At 39.2% G+C, this 20,892-nt stretch overlaps 1 protein-coding gene across 1 annotated transcript; it reads left to right on the top strand.

The window, feature by feature from the left end:
* Window positions 1–1,653: 1,653 nt before the first annotated feature.
* LOC109051517 (von Willebrand factor A domain-containing protein 5A-like) lies at window positions 1,654–19,806 on the top strand. Its single transcript, XM_042755616.1, has 22 exons — window positions 1,654–1,731; window positions 5,614–5,665; window positions 5,770–5,972; window positions 6,092–6,314; window positions 7,055–7,215; window positions 7,353–7,467; window positions 8,306–8,481; window positions 8,562–8,650; window positions 8,739–8,885; window positions 8,977–9,054; window positions 9,136–9,250; window positions 9,335–9,493; window positions 14,032–14,135; window positions 15,089–15,306; window positions 15,648–15,695; window positions 16,651–16,710; window positions 16,808–16,843; window positions 17,077–17,112; window positions 17,217–17,273; window positions 19,010–19,149; window positions 19,225–19,348; window positions 19,466–19,806. The coding sequence occupies exons 1-22, from the start codon at window positions 1,669–1,671 to the stop codon at window positions 19,543–19,545; spliced, it is 2,484 nt and encodes an 827-aa protein (XP_042611550.1). The 5' UTR covers window positions 1,654–1,668; the 3' UTR covers window positions 19,546–19,806.
* The last annotated feature ends 1,086 nt before the right edge of the window (window positions 19,807–20,892 follow it).

Raw genomic sequence — 20,892 nt, 5'->3', positions numbered from 1 at the left:
CCTGATTCAACTCATCAGCTCATTAGTACAAACCGCAAGACCTGAAATGAGGTGTGTCAGATATAGTGAGACATACAAAATGTGAGGTGCTAGGGGTGCTTGCAGGACCGGTTTGAAAACCACTGCACTAACAGTACAGGTCTACATCTCACTGTCAGATTGTAAATTAATGGCTCATTACAAATGGTCACTAATCATTCTGATCAGACATTGATGACCAAAACAATGCTGTTATCCTCCTAAAAGCACAAAAGCTCGTGATGAGGCAACTGTTTACAATGTAATCATATCTGCAGGATAAGTGCCATGTCGAGAGTTTAAAGGTCAATTATGACGTGCTGCGGGCGGTCCCAGCATTAGCCTGCTTAATATTCATGAGCCACACCTTTCACAACTCAAACATCTTGAGCGTTCAGCTGGAACATCATCTTCATCTGATCATCTTCATCTGATTTACTGAAACACCGAGGACTTTTAAAGGCAGTAAGTCTTGTTTTCTGTTTACTTTCACTTTGTACAAGAGCAAAGCAGATCCTCTAAATGTTTAAATCGCTTTCCGTTTCTTGTGAATAATTTTTGTTATTCCTTGTGCTGTGGGTCTTTACTCAAACTGAATGACTTTATAATCTTGTAAGGGTGTTTAAAGCTGATATACAGGGGCTGGCCAGCACGACGCAGACGCACATTAGTGTTAATATCAGTGCAGGTGTTTTTTTTTAATCTTGTATATTCTCTAGTTTGTAAATCGGTGTAGTTTAAGATGTTTAACAGTGTTTAGCACAAGCCGTGGGTGAAAATACGTGACTTGTCAGACATCCAGAAATGACAAATGATGTAAACCCGCTTAGCAGGAAGGTCTGCAACTCGAACAGAGCAGCAATTGTTTTAAGAACAGCAGTCTTCACGATTATGATTGAAAACACAAAGTGAAGAAGAGTAGGCGAAACGGAAAGTGAATGATAGAGCAAATTAGTTCTGCTGATCTATTAACAATGAGCAAATTAAATAGTACAGACGCAGATCGTTTCCAAAATGACCAAAACATGAACGCAAACACGCATCTGCTGACCACAGGCACTGAACGGGTTAACCATGGCGCAGGCAGAATTATATTTCTGGGCAAAAGTGAGCGGCGTTATTAACTAACGAACGAAGTCGGACTCAATATTCAGTTCATTTCAGTCGTCTTTTCTTTGATCCTATTGAAAAATAAACCTTGGAACACAGCGGAAGATACGCATAAAACGTGCCGGTGTATGATTTCATAACCTGAAATCATACACCGCAGCCCCAAACCCTGAATACTGCTGTAGAGCAACCCAGCCCTGTTCCTGGAGATCTACCTTCGTGCAGAGTTCAGTTCCAGCCCTGAGCAAACGGAGTTGAGCACCCCTGCTGTAGAGAATGAGAAACTATTGATTACGTCACAATATTTTCACTCCGCATTGCATTTCGGGAAGGCGCCGCCTTACTAGCAGTATTCCAAGGCCACTAGAAGACAAGCTGCAACCTGAGTGTTAACACGCTCATACCTGTAGCTCGTGAGTTTAGGGACACAGCTCAGTTTTACTTCATTGTAATGTGAATTATTATCAATAGTTTTTCATGGTTTATTGATTTTTTTTTTTTTATTTATTTTAATTACTATTCTAAGTCGTTGGACTTATTATGGGGAATCGTTCAACAAAAAGCAAGAACAGAAGTATCTCTAATTCACCTACAGACAATCAGGTAGAAAGCACGGCGCACTCTTCTCAGACTGAAAAAACTGACATACAATACATATAAACACCTGAAATCAAAATCTGATTTAGAATCCATAGATTCACCTGAAACTCCAGAAAAACGTCCAGTGGCCAAGAAATCGCGTGTAACATCGAATGACGTTGGTTCAAGAGAACACTGCTTGTGGCAAGCCGTTTTAGCATTTAAAACTTGGATTTGACTATCCATAAATATTTTCGGATAGTCACAATTGTAATTCCAGATATCAATATTGCAATTAGGACTCGTCGTTATTGGAATTAAGGTATCTACAATGTGATTATGACTAGTCATAATCTTCCATTGACTTTCATTGAAAATTTTTTTTTAGATATCTTCAAATTAGTTTTTACTAGTCGTAATTCCAATTCAAGATATCTTTAAATATGATTTGCCTAGTCAAAATTCTAATTAAATATATCTCAAATTACAATTTGACTAGTGATAATTCAATTAGAGGTATCTTTAAATTAGTTTTGACTAGTTGTAATCCCAATTCAAGGTATCTTTAAATTTGATTTGACTAGTCAAAATACAATTTAAGATCTTTCATTCAAAATTTTTAAAGATATCCAAAATACATTTGTAGATATCTGCAATTAATTTATGACTATGAATTGGAATTTTTAGGGATATCTGTGATAAAGAGATCTGCAATTTAATTATGGATATCCCAATCAGATTTTTGACTAGGAAGAACTATATATATAGATATATGTTATGACTAGGCGTAATTGCAATGTAGATATCTGGAATTAACAATTTGACTAGTCAAATGCGTTTATAGATATCTACAATGTGCATGCAAATCCTTTGTTGAACCCCACCTTAAACATTTTATTTAACCAATCCTAGCTCAGAAACTGTTGTCATTCGCAGTTTTGTGTAAGAGTTGTATAATAAAGGTCCTGCATCTTTGGGTGATTTTAAACTGTATTATACAGAAGTAATTCAAAAGTATGGAAATAAAAATGTAGCTGGAGCATGTGTAAAATACAGAGAGGACTTAAATAGGCTTTTGTCCTGTTTTATATCGTAATGTTGAGACATGTGTGTTGTGGATTCAATTTTGTTAGCCTTTATTTACAAACGAACACATGAATAAGCCTCGTCAGCTGTTGCAACATTTGATATAATGTTAAAAGAATCAGAGTGTCTATTTACACTAAGTGCAAACAAGCCTGCTTTGTTTATGCTATCTGCCGATTAGGACAGTCAAGACTGAAAAATGACGCTAAATCAGCGTTAGTTTCAGTGGAGTAGCAGTTAAAGTGTGTACAATTTGACGCGACAGACCCGAGTTTGCATCCGCCGTTTGCCGAACATTTTTTCTCCCTTTTTCAAATCTCATATCGTATTGGAAAGGCATTTAATATCAATAAAAATAATTAAAACGTTGAAAATAAATATTGGTTAGGATTAGGGTAGGTGTAGGGAGGACTTTATTGTCCTAATAAGGTGGCATCCATTTCAAAAGTTGAATTAAAATTAGAATTCACATTCAATACATTATTGCGTACTGTTTTATAATGAACTACAATACTGTGTAAATATAATCTATCGCTAAGAAAATATGCTATTTGCACTTAGTGTAAATGGAATCGAATTGCTATTTACACCTAGTGCAAATAGCCGCTGCCTAAAAGAATACATTTGGCACTCATCACTGAACACAGCAGAATATCATCATCATGGATATCTTGCTATAATACAATACAATACTCCCACCTCGTGGGCTATTTCCTATCGAAGCTTGTTTCCGCCACTAAATAAAGAAATAATTAATTGATAGATAAATAGCAACTTTTCTCAATTATACAATTTATAACTCGCATTGTTTATATCTCGCAATTCTGAGAAAAAAGTCAGAATAGATGGTAAGATAAAAAGCTGCAAATTACCTTTATTTTTCATTCCATGGTGGAAACAAGCTGCCATAATGACACAAGTGAACCTGAATTCATACACAATGTAATGTAACCTACTAATAAATGTCATCAATGCCAGATAAACTTTATAATAAGTTTTATTATAAACTGCCAGATTACAATTATTAAATTGTAATCTTTTTAAAATCAGCCTTCACCTTTTTTGGCTGCATCTGATTATGAGGCATTGTTCTGGTGCGTCATGCATTTATTTGTACTATTTTTCATGTATGTGTTTTGTATAATTCCATTGTTTTTCATTGTCTAAATATATAATAAATTCAGACGAGCAGTTTGTGGTTTTCTGCCTTTATTGAACATTACACAGCATTTGGTCCGTCAAAACAAGCTGCCATAATGACACAAGTGAACCTGAATTCATACACAATGTAACGTAACCTACTTATAAATGTCATCAATGTCAGACTTTCATTAAATCGTAATCTTTTTAAAATCAACCTTCACCTTTTTTGACTGCATCTGATTAGGCATTGCTCTTGTCCGTCATGCATTTATTTGTACTATTTTTCATGTTTTTTTTTTGTATAATTCAATTGTTTTTCAATGTCTAAATATATAATAAATAAATTCAGATGAGCAGTTTGCGATTACTCTGCATTTGGTCCATTTTGCAACATGATTCAATTAAAAACCCAGCGCTATACACACATGCACGCTGGAGACCTTTTACCACATAAGGCTGCATCCAGATTTATTTAATAATCCATGAAGCACTTCATCCAGTCGCTTTTCTCTCTGTGACAACAAAAGCAGACTTTTATTATGTTGTTAGCAGAGTAGGCGGGGAGGAGCTGAGTAAATTTATTCTGACGTCACACAGGAGCAATTCGACTAGGAGCAATTGCAATTCAGATATCTTAAACTATAATTGTGACTAGTTGAAATTGAATTAGAGATATCTCCAATTACATTTGCGGATGTATGACGCGTCTATTGACGATATCTATAAAGTAATTACAGATATCTTAAATGGAGTTTTGACTAGTCATAAAGTATTTAGAGATATCTCTAATCCGATTTCTTACTAGTGCAATTATAATTGAAGATATCTCTAATTGTCATTGTGACTAGTCGAATTACAATTGTGACTATGCGATATATTTATGGATAGTCAAACCAAGTTTTAAATGCTAAAACGGCTTGCGATACACTGCTTCTATTCGTTCCCTCTCCTCATCTGTGGAGTTCTTTGGCAAGGAAATCAAAGATGTCACTAATAGGGATGCAGATAAATATTGCACGATATTAATGTGTATCTCGTCAGTAAAGCTGGTTCTGTAATCAGCGGCAAATCTCTACATGTGCTGCTTTCACGTGGAGCAGCATTTACTACACAGAGCCGCTGTTCACTGACAAGCAAAACCACGATCGTATTTTGCGCAGCTTGTCAGTGAACAACGGCTCATCGCTCCGTCTATAGCGCATTGTGATTGGGTGGTTTACACCGTCAATACAGAAGACAAACCAATGGGCCACTAGCTGCTCGCTGTCCCTGCGTGATGGTCCTCGCAAGAAAAAACAAAAATAAAACATTCTGTCGGTCCACCTGGTAAATGCATGGTATGCCCGATTACCAATCCAGCCCAGCGGATGGTCTATTACTTCCGGTTAGAATTCGAAGTGCAGGTCGATGCACACTCTAACCATGTGTTCACACCGCTGCCGCAGGAAATATGCTCAATCGCAGGATAGCTGGAAGCGATCTTAACGGTGGTGCTGGTAAAACACCTTAATGAAGAAATATTTCCCTGATGATCACATTATTTTGTCTAACCCTTCTGTATAACTTAATACAGCAGCTGTTTATTTTTGAGCAGATTACGTAGTCATGACAGATTGTGTCTAAATACACACAAGTTATGAAATATAATGTGCAGTAAAAGCTGATTTGTTCTCTCAGAGCATCATCATGGTGAACTGCTGTGGTCTCGTCTCTGAAAAAAATGAACCAGGTATAAACATCTCTTCTTTCTTAAAAAAAACAGAGTGTAACTGTTTATATTTTATACTGTGTATAATTAGAGATGTTTGTGTGTCTGTGACGTTTCTCTCTCAGTTCCTCTGAAGAGCATCTCGGTGGAGCTGCAGGTCCGGGATCACGTGGCCTCCGTCCGCTCTTGTCTGCAGTATGTGAATGAGGAGGAGCGTCCTCTGGAGGCCGTGTTCGTCTTCCCGCTGCCCGCCGACGCCGCCGTCTGCCACTTCAGCGCCAGGATCGGAGAGCAGGAGATTGTGGCCGAGGTGCAGGACAGACAGAGCGTGAGTCCAGACGCTGAACGACAGACAGGATCTTTCTATTGTTGATAATTGTGTCCACTGGAATAATAGCATCTGATTGTGTTGGAGTTTGTGGATACGGATGAGTTTGTCTCTCACAGGCGCGGGATCAGTATGATGATGCTGTGAGCTCGGGGCAGCAGGCGTTTCTGCTGGAAGAGAGCGAGGAGAGTTCAGATGTGTTCAAACTGAGTGTGGGCTGTTTGTCTCCGGGTCAGAATGCCTCCATCACCATCGTCTACATCATCGAGCTCAGCGTCCAGGCCGATCACGCGCTGCGCTTCTGTCTGCCGGCTGTACTCAACCCACGATACACACCAGCAGGTAATCTTGACCTGGTATCAGGTAAAGTGTAGGCTTACAGAGGGCCTGTGTCCTCATCTGCACTGCGAGCGATGCATCAGAATGAGTAGCGTTCCGCTCATGAAGGAGTACTGCAGAAATGTAATGCATGGATCTTACATTAGAGTTGTGGGTAGTTCAGTGCTTTCATGATCAGCAGTCCAAACAGCTTTTTATAACAAGTGGGGGGCAAGTTAGAGAGTCGGACTTGTAACCCAAAGGTCATGAGTTCGAGTCTCAGGTCCGCCAGGGATTGACGGTGGGGGGAGTGAATGACCAGCGCTCTCTTCCACCTTCAATACCACGACTGAGGTGAGACCTCGAGCAAGAACCGAACCCTCAACTGCTCCCTGGGTGTGTGTGTGTGTGTGTGTGTGTGTGTGTGTGAGAGAGAGAGTGTGTGTTTGACAGAGAGAGAGAGAGAGAGTGAGTGTGTTTGTATGTGTGTTTGTGTGAGAGAGAGAGAGTGTGTGTGTGTGTGTGTGTGTGTGTGTGTGTTTATTCACTACTCACTGCTGTGTTTGTGCACTTGGATGGGATAAAAGAGCACAAATTCCGAGTATGAGACACCGCACACATCACTATCACTTTCTCAACCAATCAGCTGCATCTCAAACCAGTCTGATGCTCAGATCACTTCTGGTCAGAATGGAAGCTGCTGTTGGGCTCTAGATTGATCTGGAGTTATAAAGTATCTTTGTTTGTTTGTGTGGTTCTCTCAGCTTCAGCGGCTGGAGTTCCAGAAGTTTCCTCAGCATCAGTTATTCCTTACACTCTGTCTCTGAGTGTTGAAGTGAGATCTTCAGACCGAATCTCCAGACTTGAGTCCAGCATCCCCCTGAATCCCCCGAAGCTCAACAAACCCCAACACACTCATGCATCGGTACTGTGTGTTTCTCTTTCTGTGCCTGTGTGTGAGTGTGTGTCTCTTTCTGTGTGTGTGAGTGAGTGTGTGTGTAGTTTATGCACTTAACATCTCAATTTCAAGAAGCCTATAATTGTGTGTGTTCGTGTGTGTAGGTGAATCTGAGTCCTGGTCACCGGTTCGATAAGGATGTGGAGCTGTTTCTGTATTATGAGAATTCCCATCAGCCCTCTGCTGAAGTCGAGGCAGCAGCACCTGCGGCTCCGTCAGGTACAACTCTGAACGTCCAGTGCAAATATCAGTGAAACATGGGAGATATGATGCTTTTGTTTGTACGTGAATTGTTTGGTGTAAGTGTAATGTGAGTTAAAGCCAGTAAACTCTTTGTGATTTTTACAGTACTGTATAGTTGTTGCTTGTCAGAATGTATGATATGATCCCAATAAGAGTTTTTCTGTCATACTGTACGTTACACATCGTAAGACCTCGTTCCAGTCGAACCATTGACAGCTCGTAGGAGAGAATCACACTGCAATGTAAAATTGCCAGAATTTCTTGGTAAAGGCTATTATTTGACTACTGGTGTTCATGTCACTATTTGATCAAAGAATGCTGATTTTGCCCTACACCAAAAGATTCTAGAAGTTTGTGCACTGATTTCTGATGTATAGGGCGGGTTGTACGTGAGTTGAGATGCAGGGCTTGATTAGTTGCTCAGGTAGTTTTGATTCGCTCTGCAGGATAGAGACTGTCATGCAGTCTAACACGGTTCATACAGGATTCAGGCCATTTACACCCTTTTACCACAGTACTGTCTAACTCCATCCAGACAGCTGGATCCTCACAATCTTCAGGAAACAACTGAAAACTCATCTCTTCCATGAGCATCAAAAAAAAAAAAAAAAAAACTTAAAAAAAAATCTCTTCTCTTTTTCTGTTCTCTTATTATCGTTTATACTTTCCTGTCCCAGATTTTACTATTTTGAACGATGACTGAAAGCTTGTATTACAGGCACTTCTCGTGTTTATTGCCATATTATGATAAATCACTTGTTGTATTCGCTTTGGATAAAAACATCTGCCGAATGAATGAATGTAAATGTTTCAGGGTCTCTGATGGGCGACCCGGCGCTCATGATCAGTCTGTACCCAGAGTTCCCTGCGGACGTGATGTCATCACTGGCGTCTCAAGGCGAGTTCATTTTTGTGGTTGACAGATCAGGCAGTATGGACTGCAGGATGCATCATGGGAACGACGCACAGATGCGCATCGAAAGTGCAAGAGTAAGATGTAGGATTTCAGACATGACGCATTAATTAGTGTATGGAGTCATGCGTGCTCATCTGCACATGTATCTCTCCAGGACACGCTGCTGCTGCTGCTGAAGAGTTTGCCCATGGGATGCTATTTCAACATCTACGGATTCGGATCTCACTTTGAGTCCTTCTTTCCGTCAGTAACTAGATGCTGATTAATCTTCAGGAGTGACTTCGTGTGGGTTAGCTGTAGTTTTGAGAGACTGTGGTGTATGTCGTTGCAGTCAGAGTGTTGTGTACAGCGAGGACACGATGGAAGAGGCTCTGAAGAGAGTGAAGAGCATGAGTGCAGACATGGGCGGCACAGAGATCCTTCAGCCTCTGAAACACATCTACAGTCAGCCCTGTTACCCAGATCACCCTCGACAGGTACAGCACGGCCAGCACACACACACTCACAGATTCCTTCAGGAAAACAAACAGATCATTTACTCTCTCTCTCTCTCTCTCTCTCTCTCTCTCATTTATTTTCACTGATGGAGAGGTGTGGAACACTAAGGAGGTGCTGGATCTGGTGAAGAGTCATGTTTACTCTCACAGGTGCGTTCACTCATCTCAGTCCTCCTCATTTACTGATCTCATGTCAGGCGGTCAGCACTGATGCTGCTCTTCTGTCTGCAGGTGCTTCTCCTTCGGGATCGGCGAGGGTGCGAGTACGGCTCTCATCACAGGAATGGCCAGAGAAGGTTCTGGTCACGCTCAGTTCATCACTGGCACTGACCGCATGCAGCCCAAAGTAAGACCTGCTGTGGAAACAGACTGGACAGAATCAGCTCAAGAGGTTTAGGGTGTTTATTTACCAGCCTCTCTTCTCCGTCAGGTGATGCAGTCGCTCAGGTTTGCTCTCCAGCCGGCCGTGGATAATATCTCTGTGGACTGGACTGTTCCTGAAGGCGTGACGGTGGACATGCTGTCCCCACCCATCAATGCTCTGTTCCAGGGTCAGAGGGCACTCATCTACGCTCAGATTAAAGGACAGGTGAAAGCTTTGAATGATTTTATCTAATGGGCGTCATTAATTTGTTTAAACCAAGGGCTGAACAACCAGCAGACGGCAGGCTGAATCCAACATGTCAGCTGTTTTTGAGTGGCTTTGTGATTTTAAGAAAAAATTTATTTATCCTAACCTAGATGTGATGCGATAAAAGTAGGGCCGCCCTTCAATAGTCAACTAACTGTTGGTTGTCAAGAAGTACAAAAAATGTATTCTGCCGTTCAAAGGCGAAAGGCTTTTACTTTGTTTTTGGTCGACCTCCTTTAGCATGTGGATAAGTCTCTTGATTCAATTTTGTTGTTTTTGTGAGAAACAGTAACTTTAAAAAAGCCCAAAAGGAACCAAAGCAGAACACCGTATTTCACCAGTTACCACTCTTTGACTTCTCTGACTTTGTTTTGGAGCGCTCAAATTGAGTTACGGTGCTCTGCCATTGTTTAGCCGTGCGTCACTACGAAGTTACTGTGCCGGCCAGGAGTTACGGTATTCTGCCTTTGTTTTACTGTCAATGAAATTAAGCTGTGTTTAAATTACGGTGTAACCTGTGTACTTTCACACATCTATCACTGAAGCACTTCATTAAACAAATGAATTAGACAATCACAATCTACCAAACTGCTTCATATAACAAAGCACTGTAAACAAGCAAAGATTTTATTTATTTATCTTTAATATTTTTAAATAATGCAGATTATTCACTCAAAGAAAGCCTGTCAGTCTGGGGCTGCCCACTTCTAGTTGCACGCATGTGGACTTGAATGCCGTGACAGTGTAGCATGTAGCATGGTCACACATAAAATCAGTGATAACAGTTCGCAATTAAATCCACATCCTGCCTTTTTTTGTAATCTGATAAAAATCCAAATCAGTGTTCCTGTGGCTCAGTGGTAGAGCATTGCGTTAGCAGCACAAAAGGTTGTGGGTTCGATTCCCAGGGAACACATGTTCAGTAAAAAAAAAAAAATGTTGGCCTGAATGCACTGTAAGTCGCTTTGGATAAAAGCGTCTGCTAAATGCATAAATGTAAAAATGTAAATCCATGGCAATGAACGTCATCCGACATGTTTAATCCACAAGCATTCTGAGCATTATTCCAACTTGCTGCCATTCACATCAATCCACAAGTTGTCCTTTTAGGCTATTTTCATTCAATTCAACGTAAAAGCAGTTAGGCTATGTCTTGCATACTTTTACATTAGTGAACATTGCAAATAAATTGGTTGCAAAACGGTATCCACTCACATTTAACTTTTTGTCTGGTTGTTACTTTTAGAACAACAACTAATACAGTCACATTACTATATGTTATAGCCTGTGAGGTAGCTCAAGATCATTGTTCCCAAACCTGTCCTGGAGGACCCCCTGCCCTGCACCTTTTGTATGTCTCCTTATCTAACACACCTGATTCCACTCATCAGCTCGTTAGTAGAGACTGCAAGAACTAAATTGGGTGTGTCTGATTAGGGAGACATACAAAATGTGCAGGGCAGGGGGTCCTCCAGGACAGGTTTGGGAAGCACTGCACTAGACGTTATACAGATGTTATTATAGTGATTTTGTAAATGGTGTTCAGCAACAAAATATTGATAATGTGAAAGTTACTGCCTTCTGCCTTGGCATGACTTTTTACTTTTTGCAGATGATGTCAGAGTACAGAAACTTCAAAACAGGGGTCAAAATCAAGTTTGAGCTCAAGAATTTTATGTAGATAATTTTCATTACACACACATAATTGCCGTATTTTCAGTGTCCTACCTATAATAAATTTGGCTGGAAAAATAAAAATCTTAAGTCATTTTTCTCTTATGGTCTTTTGTCTTTGTAGGGCAGTATTAGTCTGTTAGTCACAAAACAAGGTTGCTAACGGCTGGCCTTTGAGGTAATTGCAGTATATCTACTAGGGCTGTGCGATTAATCGAAATCGTCATAAAATCACGATTTGAATGTGCGCGATTTCTAAATCGCTTCATAGCACGATTTTCCGCAGCCTGACCTCCCGCAGTATGCTATCCAATCCAATCAGAATGCAGCGCACCTAAGTGGAGCGCGAGAACAGAACAGACTGGGCATATGTCTACGTAACTCCAGGTTCACACACTGTCTTTGATGCGTATTTTTTCCGAGCCCATGTTAACGGATCAGAGCGTTCACACTGCACGCGGAAAAAGATCCGAAAGATGTGAATGGAAAAGGTTAGAAATAGAAAGGTGCGAAAAGAATGAATATCTAGCACATGAGCATCAAGAGAGTTGTGAGTGCACAGGACACAGTTTGAGCGAGAGAAGACACGTTTTAAGTGCGCGCACTCTCTCCGAGCGAGAGAGAGCAGCGTGTGACAGAGCAAAGGAAATCTGTGTGCGAGTGGAGAGATTCGCGCTCGTGCATTATTTTAATGTGCTTTCGCGTTACAATAACGCACTCTCGCTGCTGCTTCTGCACCGCATACACATACACATGAACCTGTATAATGTATAACAAATCTATTTCAACACCTGAGACACCTCTACAATGAGCTCTATGACCAATGCATGGCCAAAAAAAAAAAACCTAAATAAATAAATAAAATAAGTCCCTGGACACAGGATTTATTTATTTATTTGCCATATGTCTAGACATTTTGTAAAACCTTTGCTTAGTGATAATTTTGACTTATGTCTGTTCTAGAGACATGTTACAACATTTTGATAAAGCTCTAATTGGTTTTCTTTTGGAAATATGTTTCAAATTCATACTGAATGCATTTATGACTGTAAGAGTGTAGAAGCTCAAAATTGATCAAAGAAATCGCGATATGTCATCATATGAAATCGCATGTCAAAAAAAGCAACTTTACACAGCCGCTCGCTCTATCGCTAACCTAGATAAATGTGTGCTATTAAGCACATATCCGAGTGTAGAAGCTGTTAGTGCGCTACTGCATGGTGAGATAACTGACATTGCTTTCCTGATAACAGCGGAAACATATAAGAGTATTACAGATAAGAGTAAAACATCATTCGAAACTGTAAAAGGTCTACTTTTATTTGTGCGCACACTCACAATATCAACAAAACGTTGTGCTTTTTTTTTAAACACAGAAAACGATTTGGATGTGCTTTCTGCCGTCTCTGTGAACTGTCTCACAAATGAAGCCAAACTCGTATAGGCTACTTGCCTCACAGACAATATATGTATAGAAGGCTTGAAATGTTTACTTTTAAAACAAACCAATTGAAATCACAAACTGTCTGATTATGTAATCCGTATGAAAGGTGCATTTCTCTCTGAAGGCGCGTCACTGTACTGTGGAGATGGCGAGTCAGCATCAGCTTCATCTTTGGAGCCAACACGGATGCAGAAAACACTAGTTATAATTAGTAATTAGTTAAGTGTATATTTAGTTAAATTAATATAAACATGCGATTAGTCGGCTAATGAGTTAAATGAGCACTGATGCAGAAAACACTAGTTAGAATTAAAAATTTGTTGAATTATTAGTTAAAAGTGTCTATTTAGTTAAATTAATATAAACATGCAATTAGTCGGCTAATAGTGATACACAACAAGCGTCAGGAGATTCTGTTTCTTAAACTGTTACTATTGTTTTTGTGAATTGCATATAAACTGAATGTCCACTGCCAATAATCAGTCCCTTCAGGATTTCACAATTCTTGGAGGAGCTTGCAGTTTTCTAAATAGCAGATTTCCTGCAAAAATGGATGAGCAGAAAAAAAAAAAAAAAAAAAAAAAAAAAAACGGAATGAGCGAAGCAAAAAGGCTTTCTAGTTGCAATCTTTGTACTTTAATATGTTTGAAACCATTTGTTTACTGTGTAATTGTGTACAAAGGTAGTCTATATTTTATAGACTTGTTATATTTAAATTTCTTTGTTATATTATAAAAAAATACTGACTTGTTAACCCTGTAAAGCCTGAAATAATTTAATAAGTCAGAAATTCCTTTTTTTTTTTACCTTTAGACAAAACATAATAGAAAAAAGTTTGCATGTGTATTCATGAGGTCAGAAAGTATTAAAAATGTTAAAAGAATGTTGTCTGTGGTATATTTTCACTGCAAAACAGCACAAAAAATGCTACAAATATTGCAGCAAATTTTGAGAAAAGCCACCACAAATTCAATCATTTTAGGCTAGAAAAATCTGCAAAAAGTCCCACGAAATCCTGGTGGGGCTGAATGATCATCTGAGGCACTGATCATTACATGTTTAAAGGGTTCCATTTGAGTTTATGATTGTATGTGACTAATAGCCAAAATGAAAGCATTATGGATATTAATTTTACCAAAGATTTTAAAAAATATAAAGAGAACAAGAACAAATAAGCTCACAAGCTAGAGAAAGCAGTGAATTTGAAGAGAGGCTCCGCCCACACGCTCTTTTGATTGGCTGTTTTTTGTGATTGATTTTGTAACATCTGGTGCCATTAGATAAATTGCTTGCTTGTGTTGCATCACATTTAGTTTAAATAGTTGCCCTTTAAAATCCTGTGTCAAATAAGTTACTTTCTCTTTCTTCTTCATCATAGAGTTCAGGAAAGACAGAAGGAGCTGTAACTGTGAAATACAGGCTGAAAGATCAACCGGTGACTAACCAGCTTCAGTTTACTCTTAAACCAACGGAAGACACAGGGTAACACATATACACACACACACACACAAGTACAAACACACACACACACACACACACACACACATACAAGTTTCAGCCGGTTCATTGGACAGAATTAGCTCGTTCATGAATAGGACATTGCTCTTGAGCCTCAGAGGGGTGGTGATTTCTTCATTTCAAAATGAGGAATATGTTTCTTTTTTTATGAAATTTATTGGTGTAAAAAGTATGTTATTATGCTTTTGAACGTGGCCGTCCCAACTGATTTTTACTATTTATTTTATTGCTTATTTTGACTTTAAAGGGGTCATATGATGTCGCTAAAAAGAACATTTATGTTGTGTGTTTGGTGTAATGCAATGTGTTTATGTGGTTTAAGGTTAAAAAAAAACATTTTCCACATACTGTACATTATTTTTGCTCCTCTATGCCCTTTCATTCTGAAAAGCATCGATTCTTATAAAGCTCATTGCTCTGAAAAGCAAGGTGTGCTCTGATTGGCCAGCTATCCAGTGAGTTCACAAACGAAACACACAGCCTCTCCACAACATGGCACCGGCGTTAACAGCGAGAATCAAAGGTTATGCCTTCTTTCTTTGCGTGAACATCTGGGCGGCGTTATGCAAATCTTCCCACACAGTGATGTAGAGATGTGCGGCGTGTTAGAACGAGACGTTTTAGGGGGGAGTGGTTGACTCTTCACTTTTATAAAGAATATCTCTTTGGATTTGAGAGTTTAGTCTTTGCAACTTTACAGATCTTCTTTATGCACCAAGAGCTTGTAATTCTCCAAAGAGAAAGGAAAATTTGAAATCACCTTTAATAAAACAATTATAGATGTAACATGAATCAAAATAAAGAGTGGGATGAAATGACCAAAAACTCATTTGTGTTCACATTAGTCACACCGCTCACTAGCCTCCAGGCCGCGTCTGACAGTGAAGACACTGTTCACAGGTTTGTGTTTGTTGCAGGCTGACGATCCACCAGCTGGCGGCCCGGTCTGTGATCCGCTCTCTGGAGCAGGAGGAACGAGCCGGAGGAGCAGACACAGAGAACATCAGGAAAAGGATTGTGGAGCTCAGCGTTCAGGCCGGAGTGAGCAGTGCTCATACAGCCTTCATCGGTGTCAATAAAGACAGCAAACAGACTGTGAAAGGACCGCTGCTGCAGAGGAGCGTGCCAGTAGCACGTAAGTTCTGTGTGTGTGTGTGTACTTTTGTGTTTACTGATTTATTGTCTGTTTAAAGCAATCCTGATCCTGGAGAGCCACTGTCCTGCAGAGTTTAGTTTCAGTCCTAATTAAACACATCTGGACCTGCTAAACAAGGTCTTCAGGACAACTAGAAACTTCAGGAAAATGAGTTGGAGCAGGTCGGAACTAAACTCTGCAGGATATTGGCACACCAGGATGAGGACTGGACAAAGCTGGATCACAAGTATGATTTTATAATAATATCCTACGAGACATAGTAGGTAGACATACATAATAATTTGGTGTACTCACATAATCAACATTCAGTTCTTTATTAGGTATGTTTCAGATGTCTGCAATGCGATGTGCCCCTATGAGAATGTGCGGTAAGAAATATCCTACGATATTCTTTGTTTTCATGGTTCAGTCCATCTCAAGTGGCCCAGTGGAGGTTGTTTGACTTTTTAATTTCCAAATTTGTTTGTTGAGTGATTACCTCTATGTACTGTCATTGAAAAAGCGCCTGTTTTAGTTATGCAGATTTTTAGATAAACCTCAATAATCTCCGCTCAGGACAGTTGTAGCTCCTTGGAACGAAACTGATCTTTAGAGTAGGGTGACCATATGTGCCGTTCATACGGGACACATCCCAGCCAGGATTTTAATATTGCCTAAAATATCCAGGTTTTGGCTGTTTGCAGGTCGATCGTTGTGAGACATTCATGAGAGCTAGAGAGCGGAGCAGACGGCTCCTTATGCTTGCGGATCACTCTCGCACCTACTTTGCTGTTTTTATTTATTTTTTTTATTTTTTTTGAGCAGTGACGCTTCAAGTCAAACGAACGAACAAACACGTGCGCATATTTGCATCGCTTTGATTGTTACCTGTAGATCTCACCTTCTCACGCGCAGCCCCACGATTGGTAGATTATGTATAATACCTGCATGTTATTGGTCAAACTGCTTTGGATGTTTTAGGCAATATTAAAATCCTGGCCGGGACGTGTCCCGTATGAACGGCGCATATGGCCACCCTACTTAAGAGCCTATTATTAAATCTCAGCACATTATATCAGATATTGAGGTTTAGATGTGGGCCATGACAAAAAGAAATAAAAACAAATACGTGTGGTTTTTCAGTACCAAAACATGGAGTTAATCACTCAAAAAAATTAAGAATGGTCAATCAACCAATTTTACAATTTTTGGATGACATGAGATAGATTTCAGTCATGGTTAAAAACTGGTTTGGTGTGACTGTTTTTTGTTTGTGATGGTCAGATATGTTTTTTTTATTTTTTTATTCTTATACAATATCTGCTTTTCTCTCTGTTTTCTTAGCAAATTCACATGACACATTGAGAAGTGCTATAGTGTTTAAAAGAAAAAAATGTTCCGCGGGTATTTCATCTACTTGTCTTTTATTTTGTCACTCACTAAATGATTGTTTTTAGCATATGCCCTTAACAAGCCCTGGGTTTTCTGTCTGTTTCCTCAGCAATGGCTCCCCAAATGGCATTTTGTTCTGCAATGCGTAAGAGAAATGCACAGACAGCAGCACTTCACTGAACATGTCTTAATTTTTTTATTTTTGTGTATATATATATATAAATATATATATATATAGATATATATATATATATATATATATATATATATATATATATTTTTTTTTTTTTTTTTTTCCATCTAATTTTGTCACTCACTGAATGATTGTTTTTAGCTTATGCCCTTAACAAGCCCTGGGTTTTCTCTCTGTTTCCTCAGCAATGGCTCCCCAAATGGCATTTGATTCTCCAGTGTGTAAGAAAAATATACAGCCACTTCACTGAGCTTTTCTTGTTATCAATCTAATAGCCTTTTACTGTATGTCAAAATATATATTATTTTTTTTTTTTTTTTTTAAGCATGTTCCATGCCATCGTCCAACATGATGATTGAATGTGATGACATGTCATATCAGGGTAAATCAAACAAAATAGCCGCAGGTTTTCAATACAATGCGCTAAATTAGACAGGATTTGTTTTATATGGAGACATAATATTATGTATTAGTTACTGAGTTACTTTCAGATTTTAATCCCTTCAGTCATAGCACTTTATATAAACACTGCGTGTAGATGTACATCAGATTAGAAATTAGAAAGGAACAATTGACCTATAGTAAGCCCCGCCCCCCTTAGTTACTGTTGCTCCCTCGGACAAACAGATGGAGCTGCTTATTGTTTTACAATGACAGCTGTCAGTGTGAAAACCTTGTCACACAAGATGTTTTTGAACAATTTTGGACACAGAAGGACCACCATTCAAGTGGGAATTAAATATGCCATGGAGGGATGTATACAAGATTTTAAAATATACATGGTGGGTAATTCTCCATTAATTAACTCGATTAATTTGGAAGCAGGGTTTACTGATCACAATGCAAGTGGGAGAAGTCTCATTACGGTCGTCGCGATTGTGGATGACAACATCCCGTATCAACACTGTTCATGTACCGCAGGGTACGATTAAATTGCTTTACATTTAACCAGTTTAATATGAAGAGTGAAATGTAGCCCTTCGTTTATGTTTTTGACCTACACTGTACAAGACGTGAGAACAGTCCGCTATTTAGGTTTGTATGTTAGTATGGACTGGAGTTTTGGCCAGAGATCTCTTGCTGAAGCACAAGATGACATTAACGTTCTGCTTCAGCAGATGAAGTGTAACTTAATGAGAGTATGACAACCAGAAAATAAACGTTTTCGTCTTCATTGGGATTAGGGTTGAATGCTTATGGACATTTGGCTGTTTTGTTTGGGTTCAGGAAATGGAATGAAATACATTGCCATAATTGCCATGATAACTGGAATCAGTTTTACAAGTACCACAGGCGCATCATTTTTCCATTTTTGTAGCATAAACACCATTGAACCGATGCAAGATCTTTCAGTGTTTCTCTATGGCGCTGAAACCTACAGATGTCTGAGTTCCACTGTTGTGCCGAATTCTGCACCCCTGCCAGATTATGCACCCCTCTCATTGAAATCGCTACCTGATTACCTAATCCCAACCCCACCCCTAATCCTAACTCCTCCCCCACACTTACTCCTAAACCTGCCAATACTAGGGGATGCGTAATCTGGCAGGGTGCAGAATTTGGCACAACACTGCTCCTTGTGCAACTGATACTCGACTGCCATTACCTCACCTGCGCTTGAAGACTTAACGATAGGTCAGTTGTTTTCTTCACTTAATTCAAATTAAAAGAGAAAAGTACATTATATAATGCACAGTTGTCATAAAGTAGACTATTGATCATCATGCTTTTTATCACAGAAATTTCATCAGTCAGGGTTTGGTTATATTGGGTTAGAATTGCATTTTCTTTTTCTGAATTGTCTTGCACAAATTAAATATTTTGTCATTTAAAATCAAACTGTTCTGTGTTTCAGAACATTGAAAAAGAGACATCATCACCGCTGGTCTGCCTGCTTCAGGAGAACATTGAAAAAGAGACAATCCTGGTATCTGTCACATGCTCTGTGTTTCAGAACATTGAAAAAGAGACAATCCTGGTATCTGTCACAAAAAACAAAACAAATCCTGTCTGAATGAGGCTTTTATTTATTTGATTTTTCTGCTTTAATCATAAACATCAGAAACAATTCTGCTATGGGTGTCCAGATGGCATCTATCTAAACTATCTGTATTTCAGATGAAGCTGAGCCCCAGAAGGACCCTTTGCTCCAACTGGTCTCTCTTCAGAAGGCCGCAGGATTCTGGGAGCTTAACGCCTCATTGGCTGCTGTGTTTGGGAAGACAGAGGACCAGGTGACCAATCAGAAAGCAGCACAGGTGGGACATATGATGTCATCCTCAGACAGGTTGATGATTGGTCCAGTGCGTGTGTTTGACGTGTGCTTGTTTCAGGTGGACGTGTCAGTGTGGGCCACCATCCTCGCTCTCATCTGGTTATATGCGTTTAAATCAGATCAGCAGGATGAGTGGCAGTTTGTGGCCATGAAGGCGGCGTCATGGATCCGCTCTCAGAAACGTGAGATGATATTCAATGGTTGAAATATTAGACACCACATATTCTGTGAGTTAGTGCTTTCCATGTTCTTTTACAGTGATTTGAGTTTGCAGGTGTGTGTGTGTGTGTGTGTTTCAGTGGACGGCCTGTCTCAGTGTGTGTGTGATGGGAACGCTCTGTTGGGATGTCAGGTGACTGAAGACGCGCTGGGAATCTGAAGACTGCAAATCCTGTGTTCTGAGAAGACAAAATATCTCCTAAACATTTGTGTTGTTTCTGCTATAAGATATGAACAGTTTTTGAAAAGAATGACATTTTGTAAAAGTAGCAGAGGGATTATTTGTTAATGTAAGCTTCAGGACCTGTCCTAAAATTCATGTATTTCATGCAATTTTTCAGATTTGATCCATTACTTCGAATTTAATGTTTGAAATGTTAAAACAGATAAAAAGCAATAACATAAATATAAATAAAGCAAATGTCTAATGTTTTTATTTGTGATTTTGAATATAAATATTAACAAACGTTAGAATTAGATTCTTTGACAATATGCCGATGAAGTAGAGAAAAGAGTGATGAATGTGCTTTTGTGTTGATAAAGATGTGATGTGGCAGTGGAATAGGAAACATGTAAGAAGATGGGAGTGAACTTCTTTTAACTTGAGCGCAGGGTTTTATGAGATGCTGCTAGAGACGCGAGCGCAACAGTCAAACACATCCATGTTTACACAGAAAAAACAATGTAAAAGCAGTGCAATCGAATAAAAAATATGTAAAGAACTACAACTGTATGTCTGATATTTCATGTTTGCATAATGATGACAGACTGAAAGCTGCTGTTCACTGTTTTTACAGAACATTTATAGTTAATAAGTCTACTGGTGTCATACCTTCAGTCATTTTCAATTTGAATTACCTTAAAACCTTGACAATTATTATTTAAAAAAATTTACATCAACATTCTTTTACAAATCAACAAAACATAGGTATAAGACAAGTTTGTACAAGATGTAGTTGTAAATCAACTAGTTAAAAATCGTAACAAACATTATGAAAAAAAATGGAGATTTACATTTTTTGCCAAATCAACCAACCCTAACGCTAGTATGCAAACAGTGCACGTGACCTGTATTTAATCATCAGAGGAGTACAGACACCACCCATTTATTGTAATGCTGCGTTCCAGGCAGGTTTTTGAGCCCGTAAATCACGACTTTAAACCATGACTCACGACTTTGTAGCGTTCCAGGCAAGTCACGCCAAACTGCCTGAGCGCAAGGAATTGTAGCTAGATTATTACATTTATTGCAATGTTATATTGTCCTAAAATCTTTTTCTCAGCATGTACCTCTTACATAAACACTGCATCCGTGGGCAATATTGTCCGTAGGGGCTGCCATTGTTGTTTCACGGGCTATGTGACGTCAGAGCTCGTAACTGGGAGTACATCGATCTAGTACGAGTTCACGGGTGGGAAGTCACGGTTTTGACTGCCATTCTGGTGCACTTTCATGGGTAGAAGGTTGGAAAAACACAGGTTACGGGTTGCCTGGAACATGGCATAA

The sequence above is a fragment of the Cyprinus carpio genome, unplaced genomic scaffold (genome assembly GCF_018340385.1).
Source record: "Cyprinus carpio isolate SPL01 unplaced genomic scaffold, ASM1834038v1 S000006730, whole genome shotgun sequence".
NCBI classification, from domain to species: Eukaryota; Metazoa; Chordata; class Actinopteri; order Cypriniformes; family Cyprinidae; genus Cyprinus; species Cyprinus carpio.
Note: the sequence above shows the minus strand (reverse complement) of the source record. Positions and strands in the feature narration are given on the sequence as shown.